Raw genomic sequence first — 16,448 nt, forward strand, 5'->3', positions numbered from 1 at the left:
GAAGAATACAGAAAGTGACCAAGACCTTCAATTGCTCCTGACATGCGCAGGAGACATCCACCCAAGACTCAAGGGAAAAGTCAAAAGGAAAACTATGCTAAAGGTCCTACGTACGAGGAAGGTAAAACAACTACTAAGAACTAAAAGGGAAGAAAAGTCAACAAAAGCAACTCCCTAGTGCTAGTGCTCATTCTCTGCCATATATCAATTGCTCCTATTCTAATGGCTACTGTGTGCGGCGGCTCTAGCCCCTAAGGGAAAGAACGCCTAGTCCTCTGTTCCTCCTTCTCCCTTTATTTTCCTTTGTGCGGCGCTCTCCGGAGGAAAGAAGGCTCCGGCCCAAATTACCCAACGAAGGGCTCGCGTCTTTTTTTGTTCCTAAAATGCCCCTAAACTACGGACAGCTACTGAACTTCCTTTTCTGTCAAATTAGCTCTTGTTATGGTATTTTCGATCTACTCCCTGGAATAAATACAAATTATGAAAAGTGAGTAGAATCTAATAATTAATCCATATCAAGTCAGGTAATAGAGGAAATTAATAATAAAATAAATGATAAAATTGCAACCTATCACCCCAAACGCATAGATGAAATTTAGAATATGGAAATTGATATTAAAAAATACAAAATTATCAACCCAAAATTATACAAGTGAATATCTTAGCAAGTGTATGGGAGATAATGGCATATCAACAAAATATTTCTTATTCTTCATCTTGGATTTTTATTTCCTTCATTTCATTCTTTCTTTTTCTGGGTAAGGAAAAGCCAGGGAATTGTGATGTTGTGATTGACAGGAAAAACTATTGGCACTTTAAGGAGGACTCTGTATTTCATCATTTTTTTTAAAGGGCTTGAAGCCATTCCCTAATGGTATCTATTGATAGTTTATTGTGACGCATGTCAAGAAAGGATAGGTTGCCGTTTAGAGCTCGAAGGAATTTCAAATATTGAGATTAGTGACGGGGGTTGGTGTGGGCCAAAGTGTAATCGAATCCGGCTGAGCCTTATTTTTAACATGCTCCAACTCGGGTTCGAAATCAACATCGAGCTGGGTATGAGTTTCAATTTTAAGCTTGACTTTCCACTCCATTCAATATTTTGACTTTCGTCATGCTTGAAATTTTGATTGACTTTTTCTTAAAATTTAGGTCCTTCTATTACGTGCACTTAGTAGATTGGATAAAAGGTACTATCAAATTCTTTAATTATCACTAAACCTCAATTCGAAATTTGAAAGAAATATTACTATATCGGTTTGAAAAGAAGTTTATCACTAAACTTCTTGTGCTGACATATGAAATAAGAAAAGAAAAAAGAGTCACTTGTTTTTTTCCTGGCAGGAGCTTACGATGATGAAGAAGCTTCTGCACGTGCATTTGACTTGGCAGCATTGAAGTACTGGGGACAAGACACAATTCTTAATTTTCCTGTAATCTTGCAAATCTTTGCATTTTTTTCCCTTTTTTGTTGAAGAAATTTTTTAAAAATTTTTTAGGTTAGATAATCATAGCGGTTTTGCTTAATGTATGTAGCTCTCGACGTATGAGAATGAGGTCAACGAAATGGAGGGTCAGTCTAAAGAAGAGTATATTGGATCATTGAGAAGATATGTGCACAAACGCAATTGGCAATAGGATCACAAATTTCCTTTAAATGTTAGAGCTCTTTTTGATTTTCTTCCTATATTAAAGAATTTACTAGGTTCTCCAATGAAAATGTCAAACCTTCATCATTGAAACCGAATCTTCAGCAAAACAATACTTTAGAATCTTAAAGATTCTAATGCAAAACAATAACAAAGATTTCCTTCTCTTTCTTTTCCACCTCCAATCCTCTCTCTCTAAAGATTCTAAAGTAAAACAATAACAAAGATTTCCTTCTCTTTCTTTTCCACCTCCAATCCTCTCTCTCTCTCATCCACAGCAGGAAAGCATATAGTATGGCCTACTACTTAGTAGTGCAGTGGGGATTTTTAGGTTGGTCATCGCTTAAGTTAAATGGGTAGACGTTGCTTTCCTTGAGGGTTCCTTTGAATTAATCAAAAGAAGATTAAGAAATGTAAATCAGTTTGACAAAATGGTGAACACGTTTGTATTGCAAACACAAGTAGTTGGACAGTTTATTGGCATTTTTTACAACAAAAATTATTGGAAAGTTTCAATCCAATTAAAATGCGACAGACTTTACGGGATTTTATGGTAAATTACATGTAATCACCTTGGATTTTTATATTAATATATGATCTCTTTTACATTTCAAAATATCCGCATAAACCCCTATTGTTTCATGTAATATGAAAAATAGACGGAAAACATCGATGGTTACAGTGATTGAACTAGATGTGCTCCAAAAGTGCATGTGGTGAATTAATAATATCCACTTAATGCTCCTACAATTTATAAATATCCACTTTAACCCTCTATAGATTTTGTATTTATCCACATAATTCTTCTATAACTTTATACAAGGTGGTCTAATTGTTGTTCGATTTAGTATTTAAGTAAGGCCAATAATAGTAGTTCTACTAATAGTGTAACATAAGATATTTTTTTGTAAAATTTCTATTTTATATGAAACCATAGAGGGTTTATATGAATATTGAAAATATTAGGGTTGTCATGTGACAATCAATGAATCTATAGGGGATTATGTGTATAATTTATCCTTTTTCTTAAAAGTATTGAACTAGTAGATAGAGATTCAATTTGGGTCCACTTTACTCAATAGAGCATTTGTCAAATTACAATTATCCTCCACGATGACGTTGTTTGATAGTTGTTAGCATCCTGAAATTTGCAATCCCGTCAAAATCCATTATATATATATTTTTTGTCAAACGGTCAAAATCTATTACTGGCGTATTGAATTTTGGTTACAGACCAGTCAGCTGATGGTTCAGGTCCAGGCGAGTTGGTTGTAAGACTTGCCAAGGTCAAGTTTTCCCAGGCCATAAGTTTTCCTGGCTTATACAACTTTCATGGTCCCTCAAACAATACTTAATTTGGCTCCTAATCTACCAATCTAGATTGTAGGTTGTTAGCCTTTTACTCTTTTGATGCCTTCCTTTGAAATGATCTCCAGAAATTTGTTGTTCCACTTCAAATATTACATGCTTTGTTTGCTTAGCTTCCATACCATTGAATATTGTTGTTCCACTTCCAACGACACAAACCCCTGGAACTATCTTGACTCTTACTGTGGAAATATTACATACAATCCTAACAGTCCTTCTGGCAGCATTTACAGAGCCAATCTGAATTTCTTGCTTGACACTCTGTCTTCGCATGCATCTTGGACAGACAACAATGGCTTCTATAATTTCAGTACTGGCGATGACCCTTCAAACAAGGTCTATGGCCTCTTTCTCTGTCGAGGTGATGTCAACACTGATGTTTGCAAAGAATGCGTCGCAGATGCCCGCACACGACTACTTCATGAGTGCCCGAATCAAACAGCTGCTATTGTTTGGTATGACGAGTGCTTGGTACGTTTTTCTGACCAGACGATCTTCTCCAAGGCTGATTTGGGGGAGAATTTGACTAGGCGCAATCCATTCGATGTCCCTGGACCTGACTGGGACAAATTCAAAATGGTATTGATCAATTTTTTGCATAACGCTGCGGATAAGGCTGCAAATCATACCATGGGCAAAAAGTTTGCTGTCGAAGAAGGCAATTATTCCACTGATCAAAAGAGATTGTATACCCTTACGCAGTGCACACCAGATCTATCCCCTTATGACTGCAAAAGGTGTCTCACAGAGGCTATAATAGATGTACCCGCGTGCTGTTCCAAGAAGCAGGGAGGGAGAGTAATTTATCCAAGCTGTAACCTGAGGTATGAGGTCTCCAGCTTCTATGATACTGTATCCTCTGCATCGCCAAACTCTCCTGGCGGTCCTCCTCCTAAATCCACTGAAGGTAAGTTCTTCAGCCGTGCTATGGCCGTCTCTTCTTGGAATTGGTGTTGAATACAATCTTTAATTCTTACAATTTCTTGTTTGTAGTACTAAATTCACATGCCTTCATTTTAAATTCATACCTTTAGTATTGGAATTAATATTATTGAAGTTAGTAGAATATGTAAATATAGGATGAGGGGTGTGAATTCACTTTCAAACGAAAATATGTACCTATAGAAGACCACCACGTAACTTATTGAATTTTCTAAGTCAAATTTTAGTTGAATACGCAACAGTAAGATTTCAGCATTAGCAGATCACATGCAAATTTGGATCCATCATTTGTCATTTATGGACAGTAAATTTAGTCTATTTGCAAGCATTAGGACTGTAATAACTATTGAAGTAGAATTGTTATGGTCATTGCGGAATCCCTTTAACCGTGATGGCCTGACGTGCGAAAATGGGTTGGGCACTTTTGCATTTAGGTTTTATTTAGTTATCTATCCATTTATCTATTATATGGTTTTTAAAACTCATATACTTATGTTATAATTTTATTTTGATTGCTTGATCAGCATACATGAATATAAAGTGCATTTGAGAAAGTTTTTGCATTCAATTTGCTAGAAACATTTACATAGTGTAAAAGGGTTTAAGTTCATGGAAAATTTTGCAATGATTAATCAAATGGAAAAAGTTTGGTATTTTTAATTTAACTTTTGAGTTTAACTAAAATAGTACATGAGTTATATTATGAATGGTATTGATAGCAAAATTGATGTAAAAAAATGAAATTACTATGGCATAATGCAAAGAAGAATCCATTTTAGTTTTTCCACTTTAAGACAAAGACATTGAAGATGATCGATGATGTATTGTATGCATGTAAAAGATTTTCTGTTATAGTGCAATATAATTTGTTTGCTAGTTTGAAATATGATATTAAATAATTAAATTAATGTTACTTCTTTGTGGTTTAATGTTTTGCCTCTTAACCCCTTGTGGTTTCAAAATCGCAATTTTACCTTAGTTGTGCTTTGGCAACGTGAAGCCATTTGATCTTTCTTTGTTTTGTGACAAAACTAGCTGTCAAAATTTTGAATACAATTATTAAGAACTAAAGTAAGATGAATTTCATATTTTAAGAAATAAAGTGCTTAACTTTGAAATTTAATGATTAAAGTGGTAGTATGTCTATAGTTCAAGAGCCCAAAGTAGAAAATAGCTGAGAAAAAAATATACAAGACAAATATTAGCATTGAAATCAACCAATACCATATTTACCCTCTTTGAAGTTAATTTAGCCTAAAAAGGAAAAATCAGTGATCCACTTTCAAAGAAAGTTCAAGGGGCCAGGATAATAGGATATATAATTTCACATGCACAAGAGATCATGAGGTAACGCACTATATGCTTAGTGGCTAAGGTTGAGACCTTAGGATTTAGAGATCTTAAATTCAAATTTCCTTTCTCCTCCACTTTTAAATCCTATCATTGTTTTCTTGCCAAATAAAATTTTTTTACATTTGTTTCACAATGGATTTTTTGTTTTACTTTTTATTTCATCCCCTATAGTTTTTGAACCTGGCATGACCCTAGCAGTTGAAACAATCAGCCCAATGAAATAGGCTATAAACGAGTTGAGTAGAGTCGACTTTGGTTTAATCGATTCAAACTTGACTTAGTTTTATCAAACTCAAGCTCGAACTTGAACTCAACAAGCTCTCAATGTAACAACTCGAGCTCGAACTTGACTCAAATTTGAATCGAGTTTAAATTCAAACTCGAGTTTAAAAAAATTATTTTATTTTTTAAAAAGGGAATAAAATAATAATTTTCTTAACAAATAATAAAATATTAGAAATATATACGTAATTTTACTATTAAAATAAAAAATAATATATATATATATAATTAAGTCAGCTTATGAACTAATAAGCTGAATATCTTTGAACTCGAGTTTGAATTCGAGTTCGACTTGATCAGGTTGAGCTCGACTCGAGTTCGATGTTGATCGAGCTCGAGTTGAGCTTTGGATTGAATTGCTCGTAGGTGATTCGATTCGTTTGTAATCCTACCAATAACTCGACCATCCGGCCGAAAGGATTTCCAGTTTGATTGGAGAATGAATTGGTCCGATCAAACCTGTTTGACATGGTGGTTCAATTGGAGCCTGTCCGGTTTTCCACTTGACTGGGTTCTTTTTTCTAATACAATTGTGGATCATTGTTTTTGAAATAAAGTGTAATATACTTTTGACTAGATTTGTAAGTTCGATTTTCATTTAAATGTGTATAAAATTTTACTACTTGCTTAGTTTTTACTTGATAATTAAATGTTTTATTACATAAACTTGTTTACTTTTTTGTTATACAATTAATTCTTTTAACTTTCAAACTTACAATATTTGAGTTGTTAAAAATTATTTTATTTTTGAAAGATAAAATAATAAAAATGATGCTATATCTTTGAAAATAAGTGATACAATTTTGTTCTATATTTGAATGTGTTATTTATTTATGTGCAAGTACAGTAAAATGAAATTGAATCTTCTATTAATATTTGTATGTTCATTATATATCTTTCAAAGTATAATAATTAGTATTTAAAAACACTTTATTACTATTTTATATTTGTAAATATTAATTTAGTACTCACTAGTTCAACCAATGACTGATTGGTTAAACTAGTCGCCCATTGCCCTGGTCCCTCTGCTGGATTTCTTGTCCGATCGAGTTTAATAACTATGCATATTGCCATGTATTCTTCATGTAGGGTCATAAAAAATCAAAATGGAATAATGAAAACAAATACATGACAAAAGAACAAAAAACACCGCAGAGGAAACACATCGTTGGGTGATTTCCCACCTCAGATCCATGGTCTTCTGAAAGAGAAGGAAACTTATGCTATCCAATTTCACAGGCCACAGATGCGTGGTGCGAAATCATCCAGCAAATAAGAAATAAGGATTTGCACTTCAACACAAGGCTACAAGTGCATAGGGTAAAGAATTTTTTGGTGATTTGTCCAAACACATTTAAGCTATTGGATTTTACTATGGGATCAAACTTTACATTTTTTATCGTAATTTTGACCCATTTCGCACCGTCAAAAGTGTTTTGTACAAATTGAATGACAAAAAATTCATAAATGAGAATGAATTTTAAGTATGTTGTTCTACTTGTGGAAGTAAAATTATTGACATAAATAGACTGTTATGAAAAATTTAGGCACATAAATGGTGAGAAAGTAATAGAGAGGATCTCAACTCTAGCTTTTTGTCTATGTAAGGCTGTCTCAGAGTGACTCTACCTCGAAGTTTAATAAACTTGATCTCCTATGATCAGCTGACTTTCGAAGCTAAATTAAACTAACTTTCATCCAGGCAAAGGGCGAAGCCCCCCGCGAGCAGCTTTTTCAATTGCTGTCCCATTAATTGGGGTTGCTGTTGTGCTATTTGTCATGGCTTTAGTTTTCCTGAAAAGAAGATTGCGGAAGAGTCGTGTTGCAATGGCACCGGAAACAAGTGGTAAAGTTTATTGATTGCAATTACAGGAAACCTCAGAGGTTTTTGAACTAATAAATTGAGTGAAGTTGCTTATCCCTGGTGTAGATGGAGTTGCTGAAATCCTAACAGCCGAATCCTTACAGTATAGCTTAACTGAAATTCAAATTGCCACAAATAACTTCTCTATGGATAACAAAATTGGCGAAGGTGGATTTGGTCGTGTATACAAGGTCTTTGCGTGAAATATTTTGCTTTTGTGAATTTGAATATCTACACATTTAATATTTCAATTAAATTCTAGTATGCATGTTTACTCAGGGTGTACTTGGTAATGGACAAGAAGTAGCTGTCAAAAGGCTGTCAAGGAGCTCAGTGCAAGGTGCAGAAGAATTTAAAAATGAAATTGTAGTAGTTGCAAAGCTTCAACACAGAAATCTAGTTCGGCTATTGGGATTTTGCCTGGAAGGAGAAGAAAAGATACTCATCTATGAATTTGTTGCCAACAAAAGCCTTGACTACTTTCTCTTTGGTGGGTTCAATCTAGACATACTTATAGTAATTTTTTGTTGTTCCATGTGATCTTGTTCTATTTTACTTGACTTGCCATTTTATGGAAATGACGGGCAAATTGCCTCTAGACAAATGTTTAATTGGTGTGAATTCTAGTTTAGACCCTTAAACCACAGACGCACTCAAACTTTAGTTCGTAAACTTTAATTTTGGATACTTCACCTCCTAATGCATCACATTTGTCACACATCATCACAATCACTCACTCAACTGTCAAAACTAATGGGACAATTATACTGAAGTGGGACAATTTAAAACCTTTAGGGTGAAGTGTCCACAATAAAAATTTAAGAACTAAACTGAGAGTGCATTTATATTTAATTTACCTATTTGATTATGCTTTCTGGAGTTATTGATTTAATAATTCTCAATGCTAGCACAATATATTGTGTTTAAATTTTTGTAGATCCAGAAAATAAACGATCATTGAACTGGTCAAGACGTTACAATATCATTGGAGGTATAGCAAAAGGACTTCTTTATCTGCATGAGGATTCTCGTCTAAGAATTGTTCATCGCGATCTCAAAGTAAGTAATATATTATTGGATGGAAATATGAGCCCCAAGATAGCAGATTTTGGCATGGCAAAGATTTGTGGAGTTGATCAATATGAAGGAAACACGAATAGAATTGCTGGGACAGTGTAAGTTTTGCTCCCATACTATCTTTTCTCACATAATATCACTTTGAATCTTTCATGGAAATTATGTACACCTCCATTTGATTGCATCATTCGGATTATCTTTGTACTGATTATAACAATGGTTGTGGCTTGTAGTGGTTATATGGCTCCTGAATACACAAGGTGGGGTCAGTTCTCACTAAAGTCAGACGTGTTTAGTTTTGGGGTTGTAATTTTGGAAATTGTCACGGGCAAGAAGAGCAGTGATTTCCATCAATCTAGAGATTCCGAAGACCTTCTAAGCTATGTAAGTACAAATTGCAAAACCTTTGCTATAGTTGTTGCTTTTTTTTTTTTTTTTTTGGCTTTTGCAGAACTGGGGAGGAGGATTTGATATTGGCACTCCTACTTTTCAACCTTTTATCTTTTCTTTTTTTTCATTATTAAATTCACCTAAACTTGCAATACCATTTTTTGTGTGAACCAGACCAAACTGGCACGATAATTTATGAACTACCTGCCCGAAATAACTACGTATTTCTGTTTATGTGCTTCTTATGGAAATTTTTAGATGTTGGATGCAAGACTTGTCATAATTGCTATTCTTTCTCTCGTTTTGTACGTTGTCACACACTCAAAGTAGAGTACTTGTACTTCTTTCTCAGGTTATACTTAACTACAATGATGGGAAAAAAGGTTGCGATTCGAAATCTTTTATGAATAAATCTTATATATTAGACAGTGTATATACTATCACCGTTAAATTCATAATATGTATGCAAAAGTTGAATTTAAAATTCAAATTTTGCATAGTTGTTGTTCATCAAACGCTGACAACAGTGTATACACTGTCAGTGTAAGAAAGATTAATCAATCTTTTTATATGATTAAACTTGAAATAGAGAGTATTGACTATTGCCTATTGTGAATATTGACATTACCTAATTGAAGTTTTTAAGAATGTACACCTTATGAGTGGGATTATTTCGAAAAGGCTTGGAACCATTGGAGACGCGGCCAAACTTTAGCTCTTTTGGATTCAAGCATTGGAGATTCTTATGCCAGAAATGAAGTCATTCAATGCATCCAAGTTGGCTTACTCTGTGTTGAAGAAGATGCCAGTAAAAGACCCACAATGGCTTCCGTGGTCTGCATGCTCAATCCTGGTTCTGTTCCCCTACCAACTCCACATCGTCCGGCAGTTTTCCGGAGCAATGGATCGGAGAGCAGGGTAGACGAGCTGAAAGTTGATCAATCCAACACTCAAAGAATTTCAGCTCCAAGCTCTGTCAATGATGCATCAATTACTGAACCATATCCCAGATGAAGGAAGAAATAGGCCAATTCTGGAAGAAAATATCAAGTTCATCATCAGCATTATGTTGTAGATTTTGAAGCATGATTCATTTACCAGGAAGGTACCTAAATTTGCCCACTATTGTTGGAAATTAGGGGATCGTTTCAATGTTTGCTTCTTCACACTAATTGACTTCTTCCACCTTAGGGGTATAAGGATGTGCTTGAAAGAAAATGCAAGTTGTTGTCGCTCTTTAGATATTTTTTAAAAATAGAAGAGCAATTTTATTTATGAACATTAATCCCCAGCTGATCGAACAAACAGTATGTCTTGAACTTTTACCATTTGTACATAGCAAAGTTGGCTTCCAAACTGAGTCTATCAATTATATCATTGTACCAACGAATTATGAAGGATAGCCCGGGTTTACAATGTATACGTTTGGTAACAAAACCAATATAAAGGCTGTCTTGGTTCACAATTCTTGTTAGTGTGCTATTAGTTAAAGGAGTTTAAAATATATCAGATTCATCCTGATTTAGGATTTTTTTTCGGCAGTCAATGATTTATTATCACCTAAGCTTCCTTGAGTATTCTATTATAATAACAATGTACTTGCATTCGTACAATCTTCATATTTGTTATTCCTTCTTTTTTTTTTTGTTTAAAGTATTTTACCCAGTTTTGTCATTTAAATTAGATTAGATTAGTTACTGATTTAAATGTTGTCTTATCTTTTGGGTTTATATTTTGTGCCCTTAAAGCACCATAAGGAGTGGGTCTCTTTTTTTTTTTTTTTTTCAAAAGGGTAATTTGTTTGCTAATGTGCTGTATTTCAGGGTGGAAATTTTGAAGGTTTAATGGTGGGCTAATTTCCTTTTTCTATATGCTTATTTGGTGCTTTAAGCATCAAATAAAAAAGTCTTAATGTAATTACAAATGAAAAAAATAATAAAATTTCCCCTATTTTTTGTCTTCCTTGTCATAGAGCAAGTCCGATAAATTGTCATTTTAGATTAAATAAAATTGATAATTACTTCTTCTATTTTTCAATTAGATAAACTTCAATGTTTCTGTTTTGTGTTAATGAATATAGTGAATTTAACTAGTTCTGCTGCAATGATTAGGAGAACTAAAAGAATGGTTTTAGACAAGGTTATAGTTATTGATAATATAAAAAAAAACTTGTCAATAGAATAAACCTTTGAAAATCATTATGAAACATTTGCGGTTGCTTTAGATGAAAAAGCAAAAGCTTTAGAACTTCTAAAACATAAAGCTTGCACTTAATCATACTAGTGATTTTTCAGGTTATTTAGTAACTTATTGAGATTTGAGTATTTTGTGACTATCGGGAGCAAGAAAATTGAATAAAAGAACTATTGAAACAAGTGTTGAACTTGGAATCTTTGAAGCTTTTTTATTTATTTTTTAAATCTTTATGGATTTTGTTAGTGTAAGTTCCGCTATACCACCTAATTCATCCCTTCTCTCGGCTCTGAATGTTGCTCTACATCTAAGAATGTCCACATTTTTATGGCTACTTCAAACAGTCAACATTTTTCAAATATTATGACTCTTCCGAAATTCAACTAAGACAAAGTTCCTAGAGCTAAAAATCAATCAAAATATAACCACTAAAATTTATTTCAACGTTTTAATTTTTTTTGCTCATTTAATCTCGATTTATTCCTTTTTTTAAAATAAAGTTATACTCAACCTTAGTTTCCCCCGTCTCCTCCTATAACAAATTCCTGGCACCGCCACTGCTCCATCCCATCTTGATTTCAAATGCAATGTGCTACTTCATGAGTTTTTAAAGAACTATTTACAATTAGTTAAGAGGGACCATTGATGTACATACAAAACAAAGTCCACTTAATTTCTCAGGACAAAATTAACAGAGCAAAGGGCTTGAAGCCGTTCCCTAATGGTATCTTTTTTTTTTTTTTCTACAAACGGTATCATGTTATAAATATTAACACTTGACCTTACAAGGATTAGTTACAAAAAGGGGATACTACCCTCATCTCTGTCCTAGCTAAATCAGTCAGTCATATTGGGAAATCAGTTTCCCATTCAATATCATGTACAAGCTTCACAGCATATTGAGCTAATTGATGGCTAATTTGATTTTCAGTTCTAGGTATAAACACAAAGGAACATTCTTCAAAAGCTAGACTAAGTTCCTGCACATAGTTGCAGTCGTGTAGTCATACTCCTTGCATTTAGTAATCTGCTCTACCACTGATTTGCAGTCTGTATGGACTATAATTTGTGTCCAACCTGCTTGGTTAGCCATCAGCAGAGCATTTCTCACAGCCCGAGCTTCCACTTCACTTGCCGAACCCTTTCCCTGTGTGACAATTCCTTTTGCTTTCAAAAGCTGTCCTTTCCAATTCCTTGCTATAATCCCTTGTCCAGTCCTGACTCGTTTAGCTGATATCGCTGCATCGGTATACAACCTTATCTGTTCCTTCCTTGGCCGCACTCTCCTGGTTGGTAAAGCCTCATTCAGTATCCCTGCGTTCTCCTTCTGGTCAGTACTCCCTACCTGTTCAAACTCAAGCCATTCATCTTGTGCTTTCCTTACTATTCTTGCTGGATCCTGGTTGGCTTGTTCAAAACATTTTTTGTTCCTGGCTTTCCAAAGTTGCCACAGTATATTGATAGTAAGACTAACTCTCTCCTGACCTTGGTTCAGTGCCAGCGATTGTGTGACTTGTTCCCACCATAGCCAAAAGTTATATTGCATACCCAGTAATCCATCCCACCTGACCGGTGCTAGCTTCCATGTTTCCGCAGCCTTGTCACAGAAGAAAAACAAATGCTCAATAGTCTCCATATCTTCACCACAGCAACCACATCTGCCTTCCCCTCTATGTAGCCTTTTCGACAGTTGTTCATTGACTGGCAGACAATTTTGTAAACACCTCCACATGAAGTGTTTTAGTTTGGCCTTCACCTTCAAATGCCATAACTGCTTCCACACATTTCGTTTTCGTATCTCCCAACTTGTTTCTGCATCTTGTCCTGTCCTTCTCCCTGTTGTTCCTTCCCGATGCCTTGCTAAAGCATAACCAGATTTCACGCTATAAATTCCAGATTTGGAATGCCCCCATATCAATCTATCCTTTCTTCTTCCTATACTTGCTGGAATTCTCTTTATGTACTCGGCATCTTTTGCACTAAACCACTTGAGAAGCAATTCATTTTTCCATTTCCCTTCCTCTATCAGCTCACTTACCCTTTCCAACTTGCATCCCACAGGTTGTGTGGTTGATGCAAAGCCGGTATCTGAACCAACTATCCATCTGTCCCGCCACATATTGACTGATCTGCCATCTCCAATTCTTTTCCAAAGACCATCATACAGAAAGGAGGCTGCACTCTGAATACTCTTCCAACACCAAGAGGCTGAAGAGACAGGCTTCTTGTCCATCCATTTTTCATCACTCATATACTTCGCCTTCATTACCTTACTTACTAACAAATTTGGAGCCATTAAGAATCTCCAAATTTGTTTTGCCAGTAATGCTGTGTTGAAGGCCTCCAGATCTCTAAAGCCTAAACCTCCCCTTCCCTTAACTTCTGAGAGTTTCTTCCAACTTGCCCAATGTACACAGGTACCCTTATCTCCCTTCCCCCACCAGAATCTCGCTATTTTACCTGTGATTTGTCTACACAAACCCCTTGGAAGCCTAAAGCAAGCCATCACATATGTTGGCATAGCCATAATCACTGATTTGACCAGAATTTCTTTCCCTCCTTGGCTCAAAAGTTTTTGTTTCCAACCTTGCAACTTGTTACTAATATTGTTCCTGACAAAAGCAAAGACCTGTGTCTTTGATCTTCCAATTGCCATTGGGAGACTCAGGTAGGTTCCATTCCTTGCCTCTTTAATGTTATCTAATACCTCTCTCACTCCATTCTTCCTTTGATCAGTAGTATTTTTGCTATAGAAGATAGCAGACTTTTCAAAATTTACCACCTGTCCGGATGCTTGACCATATCTTTCCAAGATGCTTTTGACCTTCCTCGCCTCCTGCTTGGTTGCTTGGCAGCATAGAAGAGAATCATCTGCAAAGAAAAGGTGAGACACCATCGGACTGTCCTTGCATATTTTGATCCCTGTAATTTCCTTGTTCATCATAGCTTTGTGGATTAAACATGAAAGACCTTCAGCGCATATAATAAACAAGTACGGGGATAGAGGGTCTCCTTGTCTAAGCCCTCTACTCGGTTGAACACATCCTACCTTTTGCCCATTTAAATTAAAGGAGTAAGTCACAGTAGATAGGCAAGACATGATCCATCTAACAAAAATAGGACAAAACCCCATTTTCATCATAACTCTCCCCACATATTTCCATTCGACTCTATCGTAAGCTTTGGACATGTCCAGCTTAAGAGCCATAAATCCTACCCTTCCCTTTCTCCTATTTTTCAAAAAATGCAGGATTTCATGTGCAACTACTACATTATCAAGAATTTGACGGCCTGGGATAAAAGCAGACTGAGAGGGACTAATACAATGATGCAAGACTCCTTTCAATCTATTAGCTATGATTTTAGAAATAATTTTATACAGGACATTGCACAAGCTAATAGGTCTAAAATGCACCACAGATTCAGGAGTATCAACTTTAGGGATCAACGAAATAATAGTATCATTCACAGCTTTGAGCAAATGGCCAGTATGAAAGAAACTCTGAATAGCTGCTATCACATCAACCTTGATAATATCCCAATAGTGTTGAAAAAATAGAGGAGACATACCATCCGTTCCTGGTGCTTTATTGGGGTGCATCGAGAACAAAGCTTTCCTGATTTCACTTTCCTCCACTTGTCGTATCAGTTGTTCATTCATATGCCTCGAAATAGTGCTTGGAATTTCAGCTAGAATGTCCTCAAAACAGTCCGGGTTAGTAGTGGTAAAAAGATCTTTATAGTACTCACAGAGTTCCTCCTCAATCTCATGTTCCTCCTTGCACCATGTTCCGTCATTCTTCTGCAATGTACTGATCTTGTTTCTCCTCCTCTTTGCCATGACCGAAGAATGGAAAAAGGCTGTATTCTTGTCCCCTTCTTTGAGCCACTTGCTCCTGGATTTTTGACTCCAGAACATCTCTTCCTCTGCATAAGCTTTAGTCAACTGTGCTTTTAGTTCATCAACTTGTACTCTTTTCCCATCATCCTTTCTTGCTTTCACTTCAGCCAATTTCTCCTTCAACACTTTAATTCTAACTTTTGAATTTCCCTGCACTTTTTTCCTCCAATCCAGAATAGCCATGCGACATTCCTTTATTTTTGTAGCCACTCTAAACATCCTGGACCCTGACTTCACCTTAGTCCATGCTCCTTGAATCACCCTTTTTGCTTCTGGATTTAGCGTCCATCGTTGATCAAAGTAAAATCTCCGTTTTCTCCTTTTGTTTTCCGGGTTTGTATCCACAAGCAGCATTATATGATCAGAGGCTTCTGTATCTAAATGGGTACACTGCGCCTTTTCAAATCTTTGCAGCCATTCGGTGCTACATAAACATCTATCCAACCTCTCTTTCACTTCCCCATCCCCCTCCCAACTATTGCACCAAGTCCACGGGACCCCTTGATAACCTAAGTCAACCAGGTTATTATCTTTGATAAACCTGTTGAACTCCCTAAAACTTCCTTCAGCTCTATCCCTTCCTCCCCACTTCTCCTCACTAGACCTCAAATCATTAAAATCTCCTACAATGATCCAGTCATCCCCCCAGTCCCTCATCCTGTCCTCTAAATATTTCCATTGAGCTTTTCTAATGTTACAATCTGTGTTTGCATAAACACACACTAGCCCCCAGTATCCTTTTGTATCCCTGTCCTCTACTCTAGCACTAATACACCAATCAGTACTTACAAGCTGGTCTAAAATCACCTCATTGTTCCAAAATAATGCTAGACCGCCTGCTCTACCAATCGAATTCACAAAATAGCTATTATCATACTGAATCTTCCTTTGAACCTTACCCATAAAACCTTCCTGATTCTTAGTTTCACAAAGAAACACCACCTTAGGAGAGTGGAAGTTAATCACTTCCTTTAGTTGGGGAATTGTCAAGGGGCCTCCTACACCTCGACAATTCCACACCACAACCTTCATTTACACTTTGGAGGCTTTCCGGGGCTAGCCTCCATTTCCCCCATTGTACCAACATTTATTAGATCCAGTTTCATTACCTTTACCTTCGGCACATTATCATCATCCTCCTCCATCGGCTGTGTCCCCTGAAACATACCATCAGCCTTCCTTTTAGCACATGAAACCTGCGTTTCCTGCCCATTTGTATCTGCCTTTAAGGATGCTTTAGCCGGCCTCCCTCTTCTTTTAAAACTGCTTCTTTTTTCAGCTTTGTTGCCGTCCTCCCCTGGAGTAGCCTCCTTCCTTGGCAATCTTGCATTTATCCCCTCCTGCTTTATTGACCCTACCCGCAAACTATCACATTCCTTTTTTGAACTGTCCGTATCCATATCCTTAATAACTACTGGTGGGGTTATAC

The 16,448-nt window shown here is 36.0% G+C and overlaps 2 protein-coding genes and 1 long non-coding RNA gene across 3 annotated transcripts; all 3 read left to right on the top strand.

Moving 5' to 3' along the window:
* The first annotated feature begins 3,040 nt into the window (after positions 1-3,040).
* LOC140004392 (cysteine-rich repeat secretory protein 38-like) lies at positions 3,041-7,454 on the top strand. The gene is made up of 2 exons (XM_072049680.1): positions 3,041-3,924; positions 7,297-7,454. The coding sequence occupies exons 1-2, from the start codon at positions 3,060-3,062 to the stop codon at positions 7,452-7,454; spliced, it is 1,023 nt and encodes a 340-aa protein (XP_071905781.1). The 5' UTR covers positions 3,041-3,059.
* A 79-nt stretch (positions 7,455-7,533) lies between these two features.
* Positions 7,534-8,460, top strand: LOC140004461 (uncharacterized). Its single transcript, XR_011814225.1, has 2 exons — positions 7,534-7,948; positions 8,396-8,460. It is a non-coding gene; the product is annotated as an uncharacterized lncRNA (long non-coding RNA).
* An 84-nt stretch (positions 8,461-8,544) lies between these two features.
* Positions 8,545-9,939, top strand: LOC113714014 (cysteine-rich receptor-like protein kinase 10). The gene is made up of 3 exons (XM_072049681.1): positions 8,545-8,633; positions 8,769-8,919; positions 9,607-9,939. Exons 1-3 carry the CDS (start codon positions 8,545-8,547, stop codon positions 9,937-9,939), a joined length of 573 nt encoding a protein of 190 aa, XP_071905782.1.
* The last annotated feature ends 6,509 nt before the right edge of the window (positions 9,940-16,448 follow it).

Source organism: Coffea arabica, chromosome 5e (genome assembly GCF_036785885.1).
Source record: "Coffea arabica cultivar ET-39 chromosome 5e, Coffea Arabica ET-39 HiFi, whole genome shotgun sequence".
Taxonomy (NCBI): domain Eukaryota; kingdom Viridiplantae; phylum Streptophyta; class Magnoliopsida; order Gentianales; family Rubiaceae; genus Coffea; species Coffea arabica.